This window comes from Epinephelus lanceolatus, chromosome 5 (genome assembly GCF_041903045.1).
Source record: "Epinephelus lanceolatus isolate andai-2023 chromosome 5, ASM4190304v1, whole genome shotgun sequence".
Taxonomy (NCBI): domain Eukaryota; kingdom Metazoa; phylum Chordata; class Actinopteri; order Perciformes; family Serranidae; genus Epinephelus; species Epinephelus lanceolatus.
Window position 1 is genome coordinate 35,619,533 of NC_135738.1, and position 23,824 is coordinate 35,643,356.

At 41.6% G+C, this 23,824-nt stretch overlaps 1 protein-coding gene across 2 annotated transcripts in view; it reads right to left on the reverse strand.

Annotated features, from left to right (window-relative positions):
- vps9d1 (VPS9 domain containing 1) overlaps positions 1-23,824 on the reverse strand; it is a 56,168-nt gene that overhangs the window by 22,650 nt on the left and 9,694 nt on the right. For both annotated transcript variants that reach the window (XM_078168166.1, XM_078168168.1), the window contains exons 5-13: positions 20,350-20,461; positions 16,938-17,000; positions 16,416-16,468; positions 15,638-15,725; positions 15,149-15,234; positions 8,278-8,426; positions 6,725-7,087; positions 6,442-6,571; positions 1,254-1,459 (exon numbers count right to left, since the gene is read on the reverse strand). In XM_078168166.1, coding sequence (XP_078024292.1) covers positions 1,254-1,459; positions 6,442-6,571; positions 6,725-7,087; positions 8,278-8,426; positions 15,149-15,234; positions 15,638-15,725; positions 16,416-16,468; positions 16,938-17,000; positions 20,350-20,461 — 1,250 coding nt within the window. The remainder of the gene's footprint in view (positions 1-1,253; positions 1,460-6,441; positions 6,572-6,724; positions 7,088-8,277; positions 8,427-15,148; positions 15,235-15,637; positions 15,726-16,415; positions 16,469-16,937; positions 17,001-20,349; positions 20,462-23,824) is intronic.

Genomic DNA, 23,824 nt, shown 5'->3' on the forward strand with positions numbered 1-23,824 from the left:
ATGTTCCTGTGCCTTAAATGAGATAGTCTGGCCTCATAGATACCAAAACTTATGACTTTAGGCAGTCCTTATTATCACTACACATTTCTGAGATTACTGTTTACCTGTAAACCAGTAGAAATCAAGTTCCACAACATCTGAGTTTACAGTAAAAGTTGGGACTCTTCTGAACATGACTGACAAGGGACATCAATGCATCAGGTTAATGGTAAATGAACCCATACTACTTCCATCTATTTGTAAATTGCCTCAACTGAAGATGTTATGGTTTTGAACATATCTGTGTGGAGGAAATGATTTATTTACTTTTAAATGAATAAATGAAACTCATTTACAGTAACTAGGCATGATTTTAACATTGCATGTGGTAGTCATTAGGCCCAATTTCAATCACATTTGGGGTACATGTGTCATTTCCCCTCCCACCCCTCTATATCCCCAGCTGTCTGTTTGCTTGATTCTCCAATAGGGTTTCTTTTCAACACATATCTGGGTGTTTGACTCTAAACTGAGTTACAGGTAAACTCTTCATCTAAGCTTCATATATACCATAAAACCACAAACTCACTGCTGAAAAGCTACAACAGAAGGCATGTTTGTATCTATTATATTAAAAACAGGGTTTCTGGAGGTATCACCAGGTTGAATTTAAGACTTTTTACTGTAATACTGCAGAGAATGCAATTTAATACCCGTTTCATTATCATAGTGCCAAAGCATTAAAATTTTTGGCCTGGAGTAAATTTATTATCATAGATCTATGTAATAACCACTGCAAAATCTACTTAAATTAATTAATTATTTCATTTTTTGCTAAAAGAAACACGTTCTCATTACAGTATCACACAATGGGCTTCCTAGCTACTGTATAAAGCAGTAGCAACAGGTCTGATGGTGCAGACTGAACAGCCTCCTGCAGCACATTACACTGACAAAACATTCCCACTATTAGTTCATAGTTGTAGAACATCTCTTAACGGCCTGTAATTGGATTAAAAATCTCTTCTCATCTTACAAGTGTAAAATAAATTCAAGACTTTAAAATTAAACTTCTAAGGCCTGTTTTCCAATGCTTCTTCACTGTGCAGATACCCTGAGAAAAAAACATAAGATGAGACTCAGGACTATGACTGAGGTCATGACAGAAAAGGGTGGATTGCCTCCTTGGAGTTGAACTGATACTCTCCAAGAGAAGCTCTCTGTACTGAAAGTCAGCTTTGTGTGAGGAAGAATAAAACAACAGTCTGACTCACCAATACATTCCAACTTCCTCTGTGGACAGCAGTCTTTAATGAGAAGCTTAAGCTCCTGAACAGCAGACTCATAGGGGTAGGAACCTTGTAGTGCACCAGGGTCTTTGGGGAACAGTTTCGAAGGAACACCAACATCTCCAGGCGAGGCGTCCTGGTATAACTTCATATTTGTCTCAAAGGCCTGCTCCCTCTCCCTGTTGACCCTCCTGAGAAAGAAAGACAGACTGTTACCAAAGTAAAGTTACCAGACTAAAAACCCAGGCAGGGAAAACGTTTGAACAACAGATGCTTGTAAGTGAGGCACACTACCAGGCTTTTTGAAGGAAGAATGGTATTTGCAATAAAGTTTCAGTTACTGAGTTGATGCCGTGTTCACACTACACAATATTGGCACGATTATAGCGATTTTTATATATATATATATATATATATATATATATATATATATATATATATATATATATATATATATATATATATACACACACACACACACACACCCATATACGATTATAGCGATATATATATATATATAAATTCAATATTATATATATATATATATATATATATATATAAAAATAAACACAGCATCATGCGTGTCGGCTCAGATTGTGATTGCGACAACGAGTGTCGTACGCGATAATCCATTTTATCTTGTGTAGTGTGTCATAGTAGATGACAACCAACACCACGTCTGGGAAGCCTCACAGGGTCCCGACAGAGTGTCTAGCATGTTTGATTTTCCTTTTGTCGTTCATGACTTCTCCCGTCACAGCCACCACTCTGACCAATAGAAACACAGAGCAATCCGCTGTCATAGACAGCTGTATGTCAATAAATCCCAGTCTTTATGATATTTCCTCTAGACTACCACACAGAGTGAAAAAGGAAAAATTATGGCGTCAAACAGCAGAGGCAACTTAGCAACCCAGTGAGTACAACTATTAGGGTAACTGTGGATTTGTTTTAACTTGGACCTGTTGTTATTATGTTTTTGTGTGTAAGTGACTATTTGGAACAACAAACTGGTCCAATATTGAGTGAGCAGCAGCGATACAGGCTGCAATGTAATCCCAGCGGGCAACAGTTTAAGGAGGAACAGCTATTGAAAATTGACATTGCCACTCTCAAACCCACCAGACTCCTTTTTAATAAACAGTAATGTTATTACTTCATTCAAAGTCGACAGAAACAAGATAAAACTCACAAAAACCATCCTGGTTCGTCTCTCCACTGTTCCAACAATCACTAACTCTGATTTGGTTGAAATAAACCTTTAACTCAGCCAGTTAGATGTGAAAATATGCTGGCTCTACACATGCTAAAATTACTGTTAACTTATATGGAGTCTAGTGTGTTTAGTAATGGCGATTCTGGGGCCATTTCTGGTAAAATAATAAAGATGTTACTCTTTAACAAAAAGATTAACCTCAATAAGGATCCTTCCCATAATGTTGTCAGACACTTACAATACCAATCTAAGCTTGTCAGTGGCAAAAATAAGCACTTTTGATGGACATACATTGATGGTAATCAATGGCCCACAGTGATTACTTTGTAGTCTGTTTTGCTACTACTGGCTGCAGTGGTCTCACTCAATACTGAACCAATTTCGAAAATGATTGTTCCCATTAAACACACACAGACACAAAAATGTGCGAAACTAGGGTCCAGGGTGGAAAATACCAGTTACCCTTTAATTGACAAATTTCATGAGTGCAGATGGTTCAAGCTTTCCACATTTTATATTTAATAAGATGAAAGACCATCAGTAGCAATTTGATCACAGTACAATTAAAAAACTGATTATGGTGTAGGGGTCTAATTTCAAGTGGCTCGGGTATTCCAGCATAGTAACTGGCTATGTTCATGGGTGGGAAGTCTGCAGGGGTTCTTATCCGAGTGGCTCCATGAGCATTTCCTACTGGCCGGTCAGGCCGAGGGTTGGAACTGGGAGTTTGGGGATTGTGTGAACCTCCCACTTGTTAGGTTTGTAGTTTTCATAATGTGGGCTGCTGAGACACTGAAGGGGAGCACACAGGTTCAGGGGAAAAATAAATTGAGTATGAAGTCGAATAGCTGACCTTTTTCACAGCTGAGATTTTGACACAGGAGTCAAAATAAATATTATTATTATTAATTGCTACAGTGTATTAAAACATATGCTGGGACCAAGCAATTTTTTAATATCAACAGTTACACCTGTGCTTTTCCTGCTATGACAAATCAAGATAAGTGAAGAAGGTCTATGAGGATTCATTTGGATACAATGACGATATTCAAAAAGGCAGTTGCAAGGTGGACTAACTTCTGGCAAGGAAGAAAAAAAACTTAATGTTTGCCTAAACACACTCATACCAAGAGGTCTCTGAATGTAGGAAATACAGACTACAGCATGACACATTTGCAAAAGGTACTGAAATATGTCCCATTGTATTCTGGGAAGACGTGTATATATATATATATATATATATACACATACATACATATATATACACACACACACACATATATATATATACACACACACACACACACATATACATATATACACACACACATATATATATATATACATATACATATATATATATATATATATATATATATATATATATATATATATATATATATATATATACACACACACCTATATATTTAGTAGAAGTCAGTTAAGGTTGTGCTAATAACCTTGCAACATAACTCATCATTCTAAAGACTATTTGAGTGTAAGGAGAATCAAATCAGGAATAGAAGCTTCGAAGAGGCCGACATACTTAGAGTAGCACTGCCACATGGTGGTCATGACCCACAATGTGTTTCTAGAAAACAAGTCAAGCCAAGCTCAAAGTTCACCATGAACATGTTAGTCTATATTCATTAAAACTTAAATTTGAACAAAAAAACCAATTCATAAATGCAAGACAGTCAAACAATGTATCAACACTCAATGAGCAGTCACTTCCTTTACTGTATGCTGCTGTGTGTTTGCATGTGCAAGCCAATTAAATAAAGTTTATGTTAGCAGCCACTGATCTGAGCTCATTTTTGATTAAGCTGCCAATGAGCAACCTCTCAAAATTGTTTTCTTATTGTTTGTTTCCCCTAGTGTGGGAAAACAACAATACGCATGCCAAAGTGTTTGGCAATGAAAACGGATGGCACATATTTGATGCCAAGTGGGGCTGACTGCCTCTTGCCCTCTGAAAATTGATTGGCTGTTTGTCAAATACTGTTTTTGTCATTTGCTTGTGTCTGGCAGAGGTTAGTATTTCTTTTAAAGAAGACAGTAACTATGGCCACCATGATGTAGACTATCCTCTTCTTTAGCACAAATGTGAAAGTTTACTTTTGAGTAAATACTTATAGTCCCACTTCATTAAAAATGTGTTTTTCTTTTCTGGAGTCCTCTAAAATGTTTGATTTTGATTTGTTGATTTGTATCTGTGCAAAATCTGAGATTCACATGTATGCCGGGCAAGCTAAATTAGTTATGTCACTAATACAAAAGTCAATCCGCGTCGTATACTGTAAAGACACATCAAACAAGGAACAGTCTTCAACACAACACTAGCAAATAAACCCGAAACCCCCAGCACAGAGCAGACTTGTCAGTACAGAGAGCAGAGTTGGTTTTAGCACAATGAAGGTTTTGACAGCAGACATGGCAGAGTGTACAGTTTTTGGTTGTAAACCTGACCAATTGTGAACACACTGGCACATTGTAGCAGATATTACTGTATGTTTGACGATGACTCTTGATGTGTCAACCACTGCCAGCCTTAAAGCTAACAAGCTAACAAACAACATAAACAATAAAAGATGCTCACAACACTTAACATTCTGATATGTCTGCTATCCATCAATGTTGGTGTACAACAGACTCCTTATCTGAGTCTGGGTCTGACTGAGGCTTAAAAACATCTAGCTGAATCTTTCTGTGTTTCATCCAACACTATCTTGTTGCATATTGCTTTTTCACCTGTCAACCTAGCACGAGCAGCGCTGGAGAAAACACAAAGTAAAACCTACCGCAAGCACGGTAGTGGGCGGGGTGGAGGCCAGATTGAGAATTTCTCAATGAGGGAGAAGGGTAGATCTGCTTCCAGACCCTTTTTTTAATTTTTTTACTTTTCATGAAAAAAATGGTACAATATCCTGGTTTTAAGTCATGCAATGTAGTTACCGCTCCACAATTTGTTTTCCAACTAAAACCACCACGGAGGGCCGGCCACACACACACACACACACACACACACACACACACACACACACAAAAATATATTAATGATTCAACTTTATGCCATGACCATCTTGCAATGGGATCATGCCAGCCAACATACAGCTCTCCGTGACTTGAAATTAATTTGGGCCACAGGTGTAAAGTGGAAGCCAGTGGCCCTTTCCCAACTTCCTGCCCCCTACTTCCAGCCCTCTTGCCTGGACCACATCCATCTTCTAGCTTGGCTTATATTTTGATCTCATCTACACACCTGTAAAGTTTTGTGACTGCATCTTGCACAGTTGTGATGCTATCAAGTTGACAAAATCTGCCCACAGACAGACAGACAGACAACACAGGGCAAATTACTCAGAACAGTTTCTGTGGTAGTTCCCGCTACAACTGATGTCACCAGGACCACATTTTGCCATGATGACACACGGACTCAGGAGGTGAAACCACTACCAGTCGTCGTGACGTTGTTGCAGCTGGTAATCATTTAAAAGATACACTTTCTGGTGCTGTTAAATTGCATTGTGTTCTACAAAGAGGTGTGTCTGTTATTCAGCCTACCCAAATTGATAAAAATGGGATGAACAAAATAATAGAAATATTTGTCAACACCTGTTTACTGCAACTGTTAAATGGTTTCCACTGTATTAGACTGCATGAGATTTAGCTAGGTGTACATAATAAACCTGCCACTGAGTGTAAACACCTCAGGCATTCAGATGTTACCATCTCTAAATGTGACCCCCCCCCCACGGTAAATGACACATTGATTCACCCAGCGAGACAGATCTTAACACGGTAACAGTGCTTTGTAGAGTTTATATGCTCACTCCCGTCAAGGTCTAAATGAAACACTGCATGTTTGATTTGCAAAACCAGTGAGAAACAGTATATATTTCAGACACTTTAAGTATGGAGAAATGTTCTAAGTCACAAGGATTTTGACTGCAGTACCTGAAAAGAGCCACCAAGGCGCTCCAGAGTGGTGTGAAGAAGGCTTCCTCTAAGCTTGCGAGGCACAGGTCTTTTGAGCTGGCTGTGTTTAGGCATTCAAAGGACAGCAAACACAGTGACAGGAGCTGATCTGAAACATAAACAAATACCCATAACATTTATTATACAACAATTCAGCCTTAAACATTTTCAACAGCAACAGGATATTGCTGCTGAAAATAAACACAGTAACACTTTCTACACATGCAAACATAAGCTATCCACCCTCTGTCATCATGCTTACCAATTGCAATATGAATATCTTTGACGATGGCCTTTAGGTGTTCTCTCAGTGCTCTCATCTCCAGCTCCTGGATGTTTGTCTTATCCTGACCTGGCTGAATTAAGGTATTACAGGTCAGCTCTGAATCAGAGCCAGTGTCATCTGCACTGCCGTGGACAGGAGCCCAGTCCAGCTGAGTCAGGAACTGCTCCAGATCTTCAAACGAATTCTCCCGATCCACTTTCACCTGTGTGTGAGGCTCCTCCCCTCCCTCATCATCATAGCTGGTGTGGAGGTCGTGAGAGAGCGAGGGCGAGAGTGATGAGCTGGTGCTGAAACTCTGACCGCCGACGCTACTGCCCCTGGTCGGCTTCTTCTGGGTCTCTGTATGAGCAATATCATTTCCACATAAACAAACGTATTCATATTGATGTAGCAGCCAGTAGTGATTATAATCTAACCTGTCACTACAGCTCTTGTCACATGGCTACAGCATGGCTCCTTTGCTAGTATCATGTGCATTTTTTAAGCCATGTGAAAAGACAATCTTCCCCCAGGCCCCACCCAGAAATGATCACTTTGAGCTTAGTTGGCAGTTATTGAGCATGGTCAGTAGGTTTGGGCCAATGTAAATTCTACGTGTGATATTTGGAGTGTACCAAATTTTACCACTAGGTGTCGCAATTGACTCAGCAGCTGCTCTACAGTGGAACGTGATGAGTGAGAGGGCCCATAAATGAAGGTGTAGCAAATGATACATGTGCAGTCTAGACAGGAGTAACTCTGCCATGTCTCGTCACCTCGCCCCAGAAAACACAAAAACTTTCTGGTAAATAAACACAACATGGGCAGAGTACCTCTTCTGAAATTTGATCTCCTTTATGTTGCCAGCCTCGGCTCACAGCCGAAAAGACACTAGTGGCTCTATCTGGGGGGGTTGTAGGCATTGCTTAGATGGAGGGTTCATTTACACATACTACCCACACTGTTTTAATACAAAGCTGGTTAAAAATCAGCAAAGTATTTCTTCAAGAGTCCTGAGGATTTGCACAAGTAACACTCAATTCTCAGCTGAGCAGCAGCTCTGTGCCTCGGCCAGAAGAGGGAACAACAAAGGTGGGTACTGCTGCAGTATTTATAAATGCAGAGAACTGGTTGGCAGTGGAAGGAGTGATATCATGGACATAAATTCCACACAGTGAATGTAAATATAACCTAACAGTCCAGAAAATTGAGGAAAAAAAAGCACTATCAAAATTGGGTGGTCTACAAATAAAAGCATACAGTACTGGATTTGACACAGTCTTGCACAGTCGCAACTCAAAAGCTAGATATTTATTTTGTCAGTGGTAAAAAAATATGCTGATAAAATGGTCACTGTCAAATACAACTACTAAAGCCCCCGTTCCTAATGTTTCAGTCATTATACAATCTACTGGCCAACTTTAGCTGAGCACATTTTAATTCCCCAATGTTCAATTAAGGACCAAACCAGCTGCCACAAAACAATAACAGACAGAATCTGAGAAAATGTGAACTCAGCCTTTTCCACATGAACTCATCTCTGGCCCTACCTGGATTAATGAGGTTGTGAGTGCTGCGAGAAGGCCTCAGTAGCCGGGCAGGACTCTGGGGGAGGCCTTTGCTGACGATCGGGTAGAGCCTGTTGTAAATCCGGTACTGGTGTTTTCTTAGCAGTTTCACCACTGGGTGATCAGACTGGCTGAGGACAGAATACAAATGTTAGTTGATGCTCATTTGGCCTGAAAATGTTGAATGTCCTCCTAGAAATAGTGCAATGGTAGCACCCCATAGCTAAGCAATTTCCAATAAGATGTATCATAAGAGAAAACAATTAGGCTGGTGTTTTTTCCCATTTATTTATAATTGATAGCTTATATAACATATTTAAAACCACAAATATTTTCTATTTTATTTCATCTATGACTGACCACAACAACAACACATACAGACTGTATGTCTGTGCAAAAACATAACTTTGTAATTATCTGATTTAAAGGAAAATTTCACCTTGCACATGATAATATATATATCAAATCACTCATCCTGTGTTACATTGAATTCAGGAAGAAAAATTTGTTTTTCTCCCACATCCCACATTTCTCCCACATCTCAACAGTGAATAATCCAAGAGCAGCTTCTCCGTGAACCGTCACCTTATCGTGGTGGAGGAGTTTGAGTGCCCTAATGACCCTAGGAGCTATGCTGTCGGGGCATTTTGCCCCTGGTAGGGTTTCCATGGCAGATTGGTTCTGGGTGAAGGGTCAGACGAAGAACGGTTCAAAAGACCCTTCATGATGGACACGAACAAGGACACATGTACCCGGCCCGGAGGGTTACCGAGGCCCCGCCCTGGAGCCAGGCCTGGGGTTGGGGCCCGTCGGCGAGCGCCTGGTGGTCGGGCCTTCGCCCATGGGGTCCGGCCGGGCCCAGCACGAACCGGCTACATGGGCTCGTCCCCCTGCAGGCCCACCACCCGCAGAGGGATCCCGAAGGGTTCGGTGCAATGTGGATTGGGCAGCAGACCAAGGCAGGGGCCTTGGCGGTCCGATCCTCGGTTACAGAAGTTGGCTCTTGGGACATGGAATGTCACCTCTCTGGCGGGGAAGGAGCCGGAGCTTGTGGAAGAGGTTGAGCGCTACCGGCTAGATATAGTCGGCCTCACCTCGACACATAGTTCCGGCTCTGGAACCCTAGTCCTTGAGAGGGGTTGGACTCTCTCCTTCGCTGGAGTTGCTCCGGGTGAGAGGCGGAGGGCCGGGGTGGGCTTTCTGATAGCCCCCAGACTCTCTGCCTGTACGTTGGGGTTTACCCCGGTAGACGAAAGGGTTGCTTCCCTGCGCCTTCGGGTCGGGGAACGGGTCCTGACTATTGTCCGTACTTATGCACCGAACAACAGTTCAGAGTACCCACCCTTTTTGGAGTCCCTGGGACGGGTGCTGGACAGTGCCCCGACCGGGGACTCCATTGTTCTGCTGGGGGACTTCAACGCTCACATGGGCAATGACAGCAGGACCTGGAGGGGCGTGATTGGGAGGAACGGCCTGCCCAATCTGAACCCGAGTGGTGTTCAGTTATTGGACTTCTGTGCGGGTCGCAGTTTGGCCATAACTAACACCATGTTCAAACATAAGGATGTCCATCGGTGCACATGGCACCAGGACAGCCTAGGTCGCAGGTCAACGATCGACTTTGTAGTCGTATCATTTGACCTGCGGCCATATGTTCTGGACACTCGGGTGAAGAGAGGAGCAGAGCTGTCAACTGATCACCACCTGGTGGTGAGTTGGATCAGATGGTGGGGGAAGACGCCGTGCAGACGTGGCAGGCCCAAACGAACAGTGAGGGTCTGCTGGGAACGCCTGGCGGAAGAACCTGTCCAGATGATCTTCAACTCCCACCTCCGGGAGAGCTTCGACCGCGTCCCGAGGGCAGAGGGGTACATTGAGTCCGAATGGGCCTTGTTCCGCTCTGCCATTGTCGAGGCGGCGGTTGCGAGCTGTGGCCGCAAGGCCACTGGGGCCAGTCGCGGCGGTAATCCCCGAACCCGCTGGTGGACACCAGAGGTGAGGGGAGCCGTCAGGCTGAAGAAGGAGGCCTACAGGGCATGGTTGGTCTGTGGGTCTCCGGAAGCAGCTCATGGGTACCGGCGGGCCAAGCAGAGCGCAGTGGCGGCAGTCGTGGAGGCAAAAACTCGGGCGTGGGAGGAGTTCGGTGAGGCCATGGAGGAAGACTATCGATCGGCTCCAAAGAGGTTCTGGCAAACCGTCCGGCGCCTCAGGGGGGGAAGGCGGCAACTTGCTCACACTGTTTAAAGTGGGGGCGGGGAGCTGCTGACGTCAACTGGGGACATTGTCGGGCGGTGGAAGGAATACTTTGAGGAGCTCCTCAATCCCACCAACACGTATTCCAGTGAGGAAACAGGGACGGGGGTCTCGGGGGCGGGTCGTCCAATTTCTGGGGCAGAAGTTGCTGAGGCAGTGAAACAACTCCGAGGCCGCGGAGCCCCGGGGGTGGATGAGATTCGTCCTGGATATCTCAAGGCTCTGGATGTTGTAGGGCTGTCCTGACTGACACGCCTCTGGAACATTGCATGGACATCGGGGGCAGTGCCTCTGGAGTGGCAGACCGGGGTGGTGGTCCCCATTTTCAAGAAAGGGGACCAGAGGGTGTGTTCCAACTACAGGGGGATCACACTCCTCAGCCTACCCGGTAAGGTCTACTCCAGGGTGCTGGAGAAGAGGGTCCGGTCGATAGTTGAACCTCAGATTGAGGAGGAGCAATGTGGTTTTCGTCCCGGACGCGGAACCATGGACCAGCTCTTTACCCTCGCCAGGGTGCTGGAGGGGGCATGGGAGTTTGCCCAACCAGTCCACATGTGTTTTGTGGATTTGGAGAAGGCTTACGACCGTGTCCCCAGGGACATCCTGTGGGGGGTGCTCCGGGAGTATGGGGTTGGTGGCCCCTTGCTAAGGGCCATCCAGTCCCCGTACCGAAGGAGCATGAGTCTGGTTCGCGTGGCTGGCAGTAAGTCGGACCTGTACCCGGTGAGGGTTGGACTACACCAAGGCTGCCCTTTGTCACCAGTTCTGTTCATAACTTTTATGGACAGAATTTCTAGACGCAGCCGAGTGGTGGAGGGTGTCAGGTTCGGTGATGGGAGGATCTCGTCCCTGCTTTTTGCGGATGAGGTGGTCCTGCTAGCTCCATCGAACAGTGACCTCCAGCTCTCGCTGGGGCGGTTCGCAGCCGAGTGTGAAGCAGCTGGGATGAGAATCAGCACCTCCAAGTCTGAGGCCATGGTCCTCAGCCGGAAAAGGGTGGATTGCCCACTCCAGGTCAGGGGGGAGGTCCTTCCTCAGGTGGAGGAGTTTAAGTATCTCGGGATCTTGTTCACGAGTGAGGGTAGGATGGAGCAGGAGATTGACAGGCGGATTGGGGCGGCATCAGCAGTGATGCAGGCGCTTAACCGGTCCGTTGTGGTGAAGAGGGAGCTTAGCCAGAAAGCGAAGCTCTCAATTTACCGGTCGATCTACGTTCCAACCCTCACCTATGGTCACGAGCTCTGGATAGTGACCGAAAGAATGAGATCGCGAGTACAAGCGGCCGAAATGAGTTTCCTCCGCAGGGTGGCTGGGCTCAGCCTTAGGGATAGGGTGAGGAGCTCAGACATCCGGGAGGGACTCGGAGTAGAGCCGCTGCTCCTCCACATCGAGAGGAGCCAGTTGAGGTGGTTCGGGCATCTGGTAAGGATGCCTTCCGGACGCCTCCCTTGGGAGGTGTTTCGGGCATGTCCAACCAGGAGGAGACCTCGGGGCCGCCCCAGAACACACTGGAGGGACTACATCACCCGGCTGGCCTGGGAACACCTCGGGGTTCCCGCGGAAGAGCTGACGGCAGTGGCAGGGGAGAGGACTGTCTGGGCTTCTTTGCTGAGGCTGCTGCCCCCGCGACCCGGACCCGGATAAGTGGAGGACAACGAGTACGAGTATGAGTACTACTAATCTTGGGTCATACTACCTGGAGCCATCTCTAAAGATAACAAAAGGGAAACCAACACTTCTAAACCAATATATATTGACAGGGCTGACGCAATACAACCAAGCAAGACTGAATCAACTTTCTGAACACATCAGTACATGCGCTGGTGTGATGGCAAAACAAAAGCTATCATTCAAATCTGTTTTTGTAAATATTAACACTGCAAAATGTGTAAGAATGATGACTGTATAATAGGGGTCAACTGGTTATTGGCTGTGTTATTCATCATTTTTTTAAATCAGAATCATGTTTTTTTTTCTTTGTCCGATTACTGATACAATAAAGCAATACTACTAAAGGCTACTATGCGTCTGACAGGGAAAGACAAACGCAGACTGGAACTGCTCCAGTGAGCAAGCGAAGCTTTGTGTCCACTGTAAGGAAGCAACTATTTGTGTTGTTGCAATAAAATCACAATCTTCAGCTGAAGTTGCAAAAACAAACAGTGTTTCCACTGGTAACATTCCGCTGTGGCGGAAAAAAATATATACACCACAAAATCAAAATCAGTCAAAACCAGTCATAGGATGTTGTCTAGCTCCAGTTCTATGAACACAAGTACTGCAATGAGAGGAGGAAGGAGTGAAACTGCACCCGGATGTGGAAAGAGATACCAGCAGATTACCATAGTTTATAAAAATGCAGTGCAGCGAGGATATAGACATTTCCTACACTAGATGTACATGACGAGGATCTGCTGATGCACATTTGACCCCCATTGGACTGTTACTGAGTCACTCTTGTTTGTTACTTTTAGTAGAGAATCCAGTCTGCAGTGTAGTTCATAAATTCACTAAGAATCATACAATCATATTGAGTTACATTAGGCTTCATGATCAGAGTTTCCGTACTTTGTGTATACTTCTGTCCATACTTCTGTCCATACTTTTTTTTTTAAGATAATGTCAAAAAGTTATCTTTTGCAGCATTTAATTAAACATAACACATTTGTGTTATCTACATTTTAAACAGTGAGATTTTAACTAATAGTCACTATCAGCCCTGAAAGCAACACATTAGTCAACCTCTGTTGTATAAGTGTGTATAGCATTCCTGACTGACAGTAACATGGAGAGTAACTGGCTGAAATGAAGGTTCAAGCTGGTTGAACACCACCTGAAACCTGAAAACTGGTCTGAGACCAGGGTTTACATCAAATTAACTTTTTATAATACAGATTAGTTTTCAGGCATACGTTTCTATAGTGACGAAGATATTCTGCAATGTTTGTATAAAGAAAGACTTTCAGGGCCAGCATAATTCTCCCTGAATACCCCTCGATTTACTGCATCTAACTGACAAATACACTTAAACCTCTGCTGATGGGGAAGATCAACAATACAGCCACATATACAGTATGGTATGATCTGCTCCGTTTTATTACTCAGCTAAATTTCATGACATCCAGGTGTGTACAGCATTAACTGGGACTGTTACTATCATGGTATGTTACAACTGGAAACCAGCTGTTTGCGTTCAGATGACTGAACATAAAAAAGTGAAGAAAAGCTGATGGACATGTTTTATAAAGATACGTATATTGGTGTTAGAGATTCAAAAAAATGTATAAACGGCCCGTCTGCATATTGAGAAAGAATAGATTTTATATCAAAATATTGAGAAACCTTTTACTGACAAAGGCTTTTTGAGAAGTTGGTTTTTAATAATCCTCCTATCGTCCTAAATTTGTTTCAAGTGACTAGTGACAGAAAAATAATAGTTAGCATGTTAGCCGTTAGCCTAGATACAGCCGGGGCGCATAGTAACGTCAGACCTGTTAAAATGTAAGTGAACAGGCATACTTCAAGTGCAAAGTTAGTTCACTAAACAAGCTTTTTTTCCACAAAGACCGCCTCATATCATTAGGATAAATGTCAGAGAACATATAGAAAAGGACATGTAAACGTGTTGTCTTACCTTACCGGTGTGGTGCCATGTTTGTTTACCATTTAGCTCTGCTTTCCAAAGCGCGACCGAAATATCGAGAGAACAAGCAGCGATCTCATACTGTGCCTGAAATCTCGCGAGACCAAGCAGCAACAGCTGGAAGACAGAACCGGACAGTAGCCTGAAAAGTTCATTCATTTATTTTATGAAAGATTTATAGAATAATGGCTAACTTTTTGCCAGACTTCGACTTTGTGGAGGAGGAATTTGATTTTGCAGAGTTTGATGGCCGCCCTTATTTATTTGAGCCAGAATACACTGACGAAGACCTTCGTGAAATTGAAGAACGGAGGAAGAGAGAGAGAGAGGCGCAACAGGTAGAGGACGAGAGAAGAGGAATGGCTGCTGCAAGGCTTCGTAGCTCTGGAGATTGGTGGTGTACCTGTGAATGCTGTGCCCCAATGCCCACAGAAGAGGAATGCCTCTGTTGCAAGGAATGGGACCAGTTGCAGCCTTATTTTCAAGGTCTGGATGTGACCGAGGATGAGACACCTCCACCTGGAGTAGTATCCAGCTGGGCTCTGTCTAGAGCTTGCGAGATTTCAGGCACGGTATGAGATCGCTGCTTGTTATCGCGATATTTCGGTCGCGCTTTGGAAAGCAGAGCTAAATGGTAAACCGACATGGCAACACACCGGTAAGGTAAGACAACACGTTTACATGTCCTTTTCTATATGTTCTCTGACATTTATCCTAATGATACGAGGCGGTCTTTGTGGAAAAAAAGCTTGTTTAGTGGACTAACTTTGCACTTGAAGTATGCCCGTTCACTTATGTTTTAACAGGTCTGACGCTACGGCTGTATCTAGGCTAACGGCTAACATGCTAACTATTATTTTTCTGCCACTAGTCACTTGAAACAAATTTAGGACAATAGGAGACAGGTTGAAATAAACCGAAATGTCCCTTTAAACTATACCAAAATGGTTGTGTTACCTGAGCAGGTAGGAAACCAGACCTGACACTAATGTGACATCATCAGGATTCTTCTTCAAGTTGGCTTTCCACAGTTTGGGCCAATCCTAAAGAGATTAAAAAATATATATATTTATATATATATATATATATATATATATATATATATATATATAATTGACTTATTGGCAACTATATCAATAACTTCACACAATGCTGATTAGTTGATTCATTTTAACAGGTCAACATAAAATTGACCAATGCCAAATTTGGCAATTGTTTTCTTAAGTTGTGCAAGAACAAGCGTTATTGGAAACACATATGCATAGAGTTGTTGGTCTTGTAGTGTTTCATATATATGCGAAAATACCCCAGGTCAGACACCGGTCAGAGCAAGGAAGTGCAACTCCAGGCATCACTTTGTGCTCTGCTAACTTGTAACGCCATTCAACTGTAATGCCACTAATCTATCAGTTTTTACATATTTATGATGTTTACTCGCAAACTTACATGGTCTTGCTCATATTCCAGCACGTTGGTATAGAGAGCACGCTGCTCTCGCTCCTCTGTGGTCATCGCCCCAGACGCTGCAAATCTCCTGTAATGATACACACACACAAAAGATTTATGTACATCTACACTTGCAGGCACACTATACTTGTCAACCTTGGAAATATCACCCTCATAAGTCATGAGTGTGTGAATATCAAGAGTCACTGATGTTATTTTTTTTGTCTTTATTGAGGAACCACAGTATGAAACCTGCGTTTTTATAGACTGAGTTAGCGTTGACAGAAAGGCTTATTTAAAATTAACCAAATTACTATCACTACACAGGCTAATTTGACTTTCATTTCCTTATAAATTAGTCTGTCAGTTATCCAGTATATATTGTATGTTTACTGCCATGATCACTGAATTAAACACAAATAACAAAGGGGGGACGTACTGATTTTTTCACACATCTGTGTTGATGCAGAATTTAATACCATCATATTCCACTTCCTATACAACTTAATTTAAGCATTGTTATATCATAGTATGGATGTGTCAACAAAGTTTTTCCTCCTTGGGATTTTTGATTGTGTATCTTTAAAATTATGAGCCTCAGAATGATTTCCAAAACTAACTAAACCCTTTCCAAGTATTTACTGAGTGCTTGTTGTTGTCGACAAAAAAACAATAATTCTCTTTCTATCATTTAAGATTGAAAGCATAAGCTAAAAACAGAATAAAGTTTTAACCCAATTGAGTGTGTTTGTCCGTGTGTTTGAAAAACCATGGTTACCTGTTGGCCTCTTCCTGCAGCCTTAGTCTTCTCTCCTCCATCTTCCGCTGAAGCTAATGTTACAACAAACATTAAGGAAACTTCCAAACATCACAGTCCTCACATGGAGCCTATGAGCAATGATGTCTTTGAATTTAAAACAAAGACATCTTTCGATTATAATTTGTGGTGAAGAAACCAGCAAAGATAAACATTCCATTTTTTTGAATATCACCATTTAACAGCTTAATATGATCATTTACAATTATTGAGAGATGGTCACTAGGTCATCTTACACCTGTTAAATGTCTGCTGTCTGTCCTCCTTCACACAGCTCACCACTCCCACTGAGGTGGGAATAGCTGAGAATATGATATTAATTAGGACAAATCAAGTCAAATACGCTATTTTATTCAAGCTTCAAACACTGCCTCAGTGAAAAACATTGAGATTAGTAAACCCAGCCTCTACCCATCCAGCAACAAAGATGGAGACTTCTACAGCACGGTGAAAACAATAAACAAGCTGACATCAGAAGGATACAGCATCCTGCCTGGCTTTAGCTATTATGAGGTTCTCCATCATCTGCCTCTGGAGAGAGAGCGTCTGCAATGAAAAAGACGAGAAGAAATGTCATTCATACAATTAAGAATGATTATGACAAGCATTATGTTAAGTTATATTCAAATGTGAAATTAGCTTATGGTCAGTTTCTAAATATCACCAGGAGAAACAAGAAGTCAAGCAGTAAACACCAACATACTGAGGTAAAAGTGAAAGAAGTGAAATGTAAAGCCACCATGTCATGACCCATCAGAATTCCCATCTAATATCTACAAAATCTAGCCTATACAAAGTTAGGGGGAAAAAAATTGATGCTTGAATTTAATTGAAATGCAGCTGGGGGAAACAGTTAGGCCACATTCATGCACAAGTTCTGGGCATTCAGCAGATGCATTTTCAAGAGCAGTAACTTTAAATTAAACGGAGTGAGTAAATTTCTAAGATATCCAACTTCACAAGCAACCAACTGAGCAAGTGCAAAAGACACAAAACAGTGCCTTTACAGCAGATTATGATACAGTACAAAACAGTAGAAGAAAAGGAGAACCCAGATCCCAAAAAACAACCAAAAAAATAATAAGATACTCCTTTTGGTAACCTTTCTCACTGCAGTCCAACGCAAACGCACAGGTTGCTGGAGTTACAGGACACGTGATTCACTTTACATTTAGTCAAACCTGTGATTAGACTAATTGTTGTTCAGTTCTTGTTTTGTTTTTTTGTCCCTACTGTTTAAACTTGTGGATAAAAATGTGTCTTAATTGAGAATAAAATTATATATTAAAAAATGTATTTTAATCATTTCAATTACACAATTCAAAGCACTTAAAGCATTTTGTCACAAATTACTTCTTATATTTTCTGTCCTGCTACATACAAATTACTCAAAAGTATTGAAACATTTATTTTAAAAACATTTAAGTGGAATACCACCCATCTCTGACCACGTTACAACCTGCACTGCAACAAGGATAGGGACAACACACAGATCAAAAGCATAAATTAACCATTAAAACATGACTACATCAATCCGTAGTGATATCTGTGACAGTTTGCAACGCCAACAACTTTAGAAACTTCCAGAAACAAGCAATTAAGTAACTTACTGTAACACAAATTCTCATCTAATGTCTGAAAAACATATAATTTTGCTTATGAAAACATACAATTAATGCCGCGTAACAGGTCGTGGCTATTTTATCTAGGTTTATTTATCTTCGCGTGCGCCATTTTAACTATTTAAATTAACGTCACTCCTCTCCTGAGTGAAGTTTAGGTGACACGAAAAAAAAACCAGTAGATTTAAAAATATTTTTTGAACGATTTCAGTGTTCCTACCTGCGTTCATTTATTAGCTGATACGACTTTACCTTGAGAAATGCCTTTAGTTTTCTCCAGTAAGCATGGAGCTCCACTTGACGCCGAAACATTTTCCGTATCTGAATGACAAGTTAACATTAATTTAAAGACCTCCAATAGAACACAGCATTTATATCGGGTTAACGTACAATGTTAACCGAAGCAATTAACAAAATGGCTAATGTCACAAATTAAATGTCATGGTCTCCCTTACCATCTTTTTTTCTGACTGGAGGTAGTTTTCACCAAAGAGATGAGTACGAGTAGTAGAGGAGTGTCTGCTCTTTGACTGAGACGATATCTAGCTTTAAATAACCCATGCGGTCCAGAGCAGAGGTCAGTCCACTTCTCCCAGGTACTCATTCATCATCACGTCGCGTCACGTTAACGTCGATATCAGACCGGAAGTACTACCAAAATCCAAAATAAATGCGCATATAATGTCGTTTAAAAATGTTAAGACCACTATTGAAAATAAGTATGAATGAGCTTAATATTTAGGTTACGGGGCGTGTTCCTTAGGTTGATACAGCTATTAAGAGAGCAATCAATGTTTTTTTTTTAACTAATCACAAATACAGAGGCAAAGTTTTCACAAGAGTTCTTCAATCACATGACATTAAAGAGTCAGTTCACCCTAAATCAAAAAATACATTTTCTTCCTCTTTCCTGTCATGCCATTTATCAGTCTAGACAGTTTTGGTGTGAGTTGATATTGGCTGTAGAGATGTCTGCCTCCTCTCTTATATAATGGAACTAGATGGCACTCGGCTTGTAGTGCTCAAAGCGCCAAAAAAATACATTTGTAAAATTCCACAGTAATTTCTCCTCCCAGAAATCATGGTCTGGTTACTCAAGATAATCCACTGACCTTGTTGTGAACAGTTTTATGTAGGAATAATAATAAATAATAATAACACATTGGATTAATATAGCGCTTTTCAAGACACTCAAAGACGCTTGACAAAGAGCAACAACAGCAATCCAATGGGGGGGTAGGGAGGGAAGTAGTCCAGAAAGGGCGGGCGAAGTACACTGAATTTAGAGATTGTAGGCAGTTTTGAACAGATGTGTTTTGAGGGTTTTTTGAAGGTAGAGAGTGTTTAGGGAGTGAGTTCCAGAGGGTCGAGGCAGCAGACCTGAGAGTGCAGGAGGGAGTGTGCTGGTGGAGGAGCCCAGACAGGTAGGGGGGAGCCAGGTTGTGGAGAGCTTTGAAAGTGATGATTTGAAGTGAATACGCTGGGGGATGGGGAGCTAGTGGAGGTTATGAAGGACGGGGGTAATGTGGTCACGGGTGCGGGAGTGTGTGAGAAGACAAGCAGCTGAGTTCTGGATATATTGAAGTTTCTTGAGTGTTTTGGCTGCCAAACTGTAGAGGAGGCTATTGTAGTAGTCTAGAATAATTTCATTTATACACGCATCGCAGTGCAGAAGGAAGTGTGCATCTCATGACAAGAGTACAAGAGGCTTGCGCTCCTGAAAGCTTGACTCGTAAACATTATTGGTGTCCTCCTTGGCTGAGCTCTAACATTAGCCAGCTCAGCTTGCTAGGTGAGCTAGCAATAGATGCACGCTTCCAGCTACAATTAGGTTCGGCCGCAGCCTAGCAAAGACCTACACTCTACTGAGTGCACTTTCTTACATTTAAAATACATTTATTGCCCCTTATGATGAGTGGGTAGCAAATGGGAAAATTCCCACATTTTGAAACTTGTTTTAAAATGTTTTCATAATGTTGGACTGAGTGGGGCCTGCTCAGGCTGCTGCTCCGTTATGAAAGTATCGTGCACGACACAGTGCAGTATTTCACATGCAGCTTATCTGCGTATCAGAAATAGGAACCCAAAACAAATTTCAACTTGTAACATTTGTCCGTTGTTCCATCGTCATGAGTATAATGTTATCAATAAATGGGACATGTGTTCCTGCAAGACAACTTCTGGTCTCCAAAAAGTATTTGGTCACAGACTGAAAGGTCTCTCTCCTTCCCTCTCTCTTTCTCTATCACACACGCACGCACAAAAACACATACCAAAGACGTCTTCTGGTAGGCCTGACCAGGTGCGAGCCTCGCCAGACGAGCTTCATAATTGGCTTTCAACTTCTGGTTCAAACGTGATGCTTCTTCAATGGGTGTCAGCTCCCTGCAGCGCGCGCACACACACACACGCACAAACAATTAATATGTAACTTGGGTTGTGTCAAAGGCAAATATAACAATCTCTCTTTACACATGTCAGTGTGACAGTCACAGAGAAACTTGCTTTCACTGCTGAATATTTAAAATCAACTTGGCTGACATTCTCATAAAGAGCTCATACAACCACCACCAACATTCACACATGGCAACAACAAAATTCTTTAGGTTAAAAGTAATATTTTGGAGAATATATATTTGTCAATTTACAAATGATCAAAAAATATCTTTAAGCAAAAAGAGAATTGAGTGTGAAGATGCCAGTAAGAGGGAGCAACACTTTTAAAACCTTGGAAACCTGATTAAAGACTCTAATATTTGTATTGACGTCAGAGGTTTTTCTTTGTCGCTTTGGTGCATTTCTTAGATTAGAAGTGAAATTCTCAAAACTACTTGTTCAGCCTCCATATCATAAAAGCAATATCATGCTTTTACACAAAGTGAAAATGTTTTTTTACATTCATGCAAATGATTATGTACTTCTTTATTTAAATAACTCCTCAAAACCTACTTTTATAGGAAGGCTGTTTTATAGTAAATCTGGTATTTGTCTAGTTTTTATCCCTCTTTTATCAGTTTTACTATTTTTTTATTACACACTGTTTTATTCGGTCCTAGCCTATGCTCAGTGTTTTTTTACTTACGATATTACTGTTTTTTTCTTGAAGATGTATATTATTTTGTCTTGTAAAGAACTTTGTAACTGTGTTTTGAAAAAAAAAAGTGCTATAAAATTACATGTTATTATTATTATGACAATTGCCTGCTGTTTCTTACATTACCAATTGCTTATGTCATCAAAACGTATTATAATGGCTCTCTGCTTGAATAGTCTTACCTTGCTAAAACATCTAGGTAGTTCATTGCATAAGTTATCACATGCAAAGTGGCTGAACCAGTTTTCATAATCTGTTAAGCATATTTTCTTTTCATTTCTATTACACTTCTTTTGTAAATGTGTCCTGAACTGATGAATTGCTCTTAGGTGAATCTTGACTTTCACCAAGGAGGGAGAATGAAGCCTGAGGTCATCCCATTATTAATCGGTTCTCTAAAATAGCTCATACATGTGCATCTTACATGGATAAACAATCAAAGAGATTGTTTCCTTGCTGCATTGCGAGGAAAGATACCCGTGGTGATGATAAAAATCTGCAGCGTGACAAACAGAAACATGAGGAGGTGCAGAAAGACAGCAGGGTAATTCCCCACACACCGCTGCATGTGCAGTTCTGCCTAAGGGGTGTTTCCTATGTTTACATTTCTCATTTTGTATTTTCGTTCCCTATGCAGTGCTGGGAAACAGTCTTCTCTTTCTCTTTTCCGTGTTGCAATGACATGGTCTGTCAACAAATGACAGTACAAACACTAAATGTGTAAACGAGAATCCTTCTCAATCTCTTGCAATCAATCTCTCACAAACAGTGATGTCTAACTTTCTATTTGAAATGCCAGAAAAAGTGCCACCTTGTGCATTTTCAATTATCGTAATCAAAACCTTTACCGTAGTTTACATCAGGAAAGTACACCCTTATATTGATAACATGGAAAAGCAATTTGGCTATCTTGATTGTAAACAATGACACAAGAGGGGTGTACCATGAAGTGAGATTAGTGGGTTGGAAAGGTATGTTGAGTCTAAAGCCAGGGTTTTTCTGTGTCCGAAGGTGGCTCTCTTTTAACCTGGCTAGATCATCAAAGTAATTTATGCTGCATGACTAATCTAGTCTGGAGCAGGTTATATTCAGTGTTTCAACTATAAATTGGCTAAAATGTGGCTTTCACTAATCATTTCCTTTGGAAATAGCATAATTTTATAGTCAATAGTAAATCTATGAGTGATACAGATTGTCAGCCAAGGGAATATGTTGTTAAGTGCACCATATCAAACCTGTTGAGCAGTAACCAAACTAAGCCGTGCAATTACAGTAGCACTTACTGTACACGTCACGTTGCAACATATATAAGTGATGTAAAAGAGCTGAGCAAGAATTCTTTGTTTTTTTGTTGTTGTTTTTTGCAAGGTTGTTGCTGCTCTCACTGAGCTACTGAATGTGTTTGTAGTGTTTTCTGATACATTTGCCCACACCAGCTTTGCAAGAAGCCCTCTGTAAAAGCACAGGTAGCATTAGCCTATATAGCCTGTTTATCACTGCTAGTATATAACAAATGGAACATCAATTGGATAACTGATTAGTGTATTAGTATTTATCACAGATATTATTCAATCAATAAAATTCCCTTCATGTCGATTTGGCCAAAAACTAAAGTGATTTCATGTCCCCTCATTGTGGGACAGTAAACGACAGTGTCAGTAAACATACATGCAGTTTGTCTTCCCGGACAGTGAGCTCTGGAACTTTTGCCTCATTTGAACTCTCAGTGACTAAAGTTGGGCATGCTAACCCATTTCATTGTGTTTTAATTTATCGCCCTCCTGGTGTTAATGGCTCTTTTTTTTATCCGAATTCAGTGACTTCTTAGCCTCCATAATTAAATTTGAGAAAATCCTCCTTCTTGGTGATTTTAATTTGGCCGTAAATGACACCACAAACACCTTTGCAGTGAACTTTTTAAAAGTCACTGATTCTTTCAATTTTACCCAACATGTCAGCGGCCCAACACACATTAAGGGCAACACTCTGGACCTGGTTTTCACGCATGGATTAAAATTAGACATTATCGGCTCTGAGGAGCTGCTTGTGACTGATCACGAATGCATTCTCTTTAATGAGTCTTTTAACACTGATTGTACATTCAGAAAGCGTGTTATTTGTTCACCTATGTTAAATGACCTGTCTGCCAAGAAATTCTCCTCTGGTTTTAACAACAGCATAGGGCAGCTTTTTGGTGATGAGAGTGATGCTAATTCTCTAGTTCACACTTTTAACTCACATTGCTCCGTTACATTAGATGAGATTGCTCCTCTGAAACCCCGTACAGTCGCTACTATTAATTCTACCCCCTGGATTAAAGATGACATTCGTTGTTTTAAACACAAATGTCGCCGTATCGAGTGCCTGTGGAAGTCTATAAGGCTTCAGGTCCATCATATTTATTTTAAAGAACTCTTAACAGAGTATAACTCAATGGTTAAAGCTGCTCGGGCCTCTTATTTTGCTGACCTCAAAGTTGTTTTTGACACTATAAATAATCTTGTCTATTCCCAGCCTCCTGCGGTGCCCGTCTTCTCTGTTAATGACTGTAACAATTTTCTGTCATTTTTTGTCAACAATATTGCTAGTGTCAGAGCAAGTATTACCCCCTCTTCTGCTCCACCCCCTGCTCCTCCTTTACGGCAGCCAATACC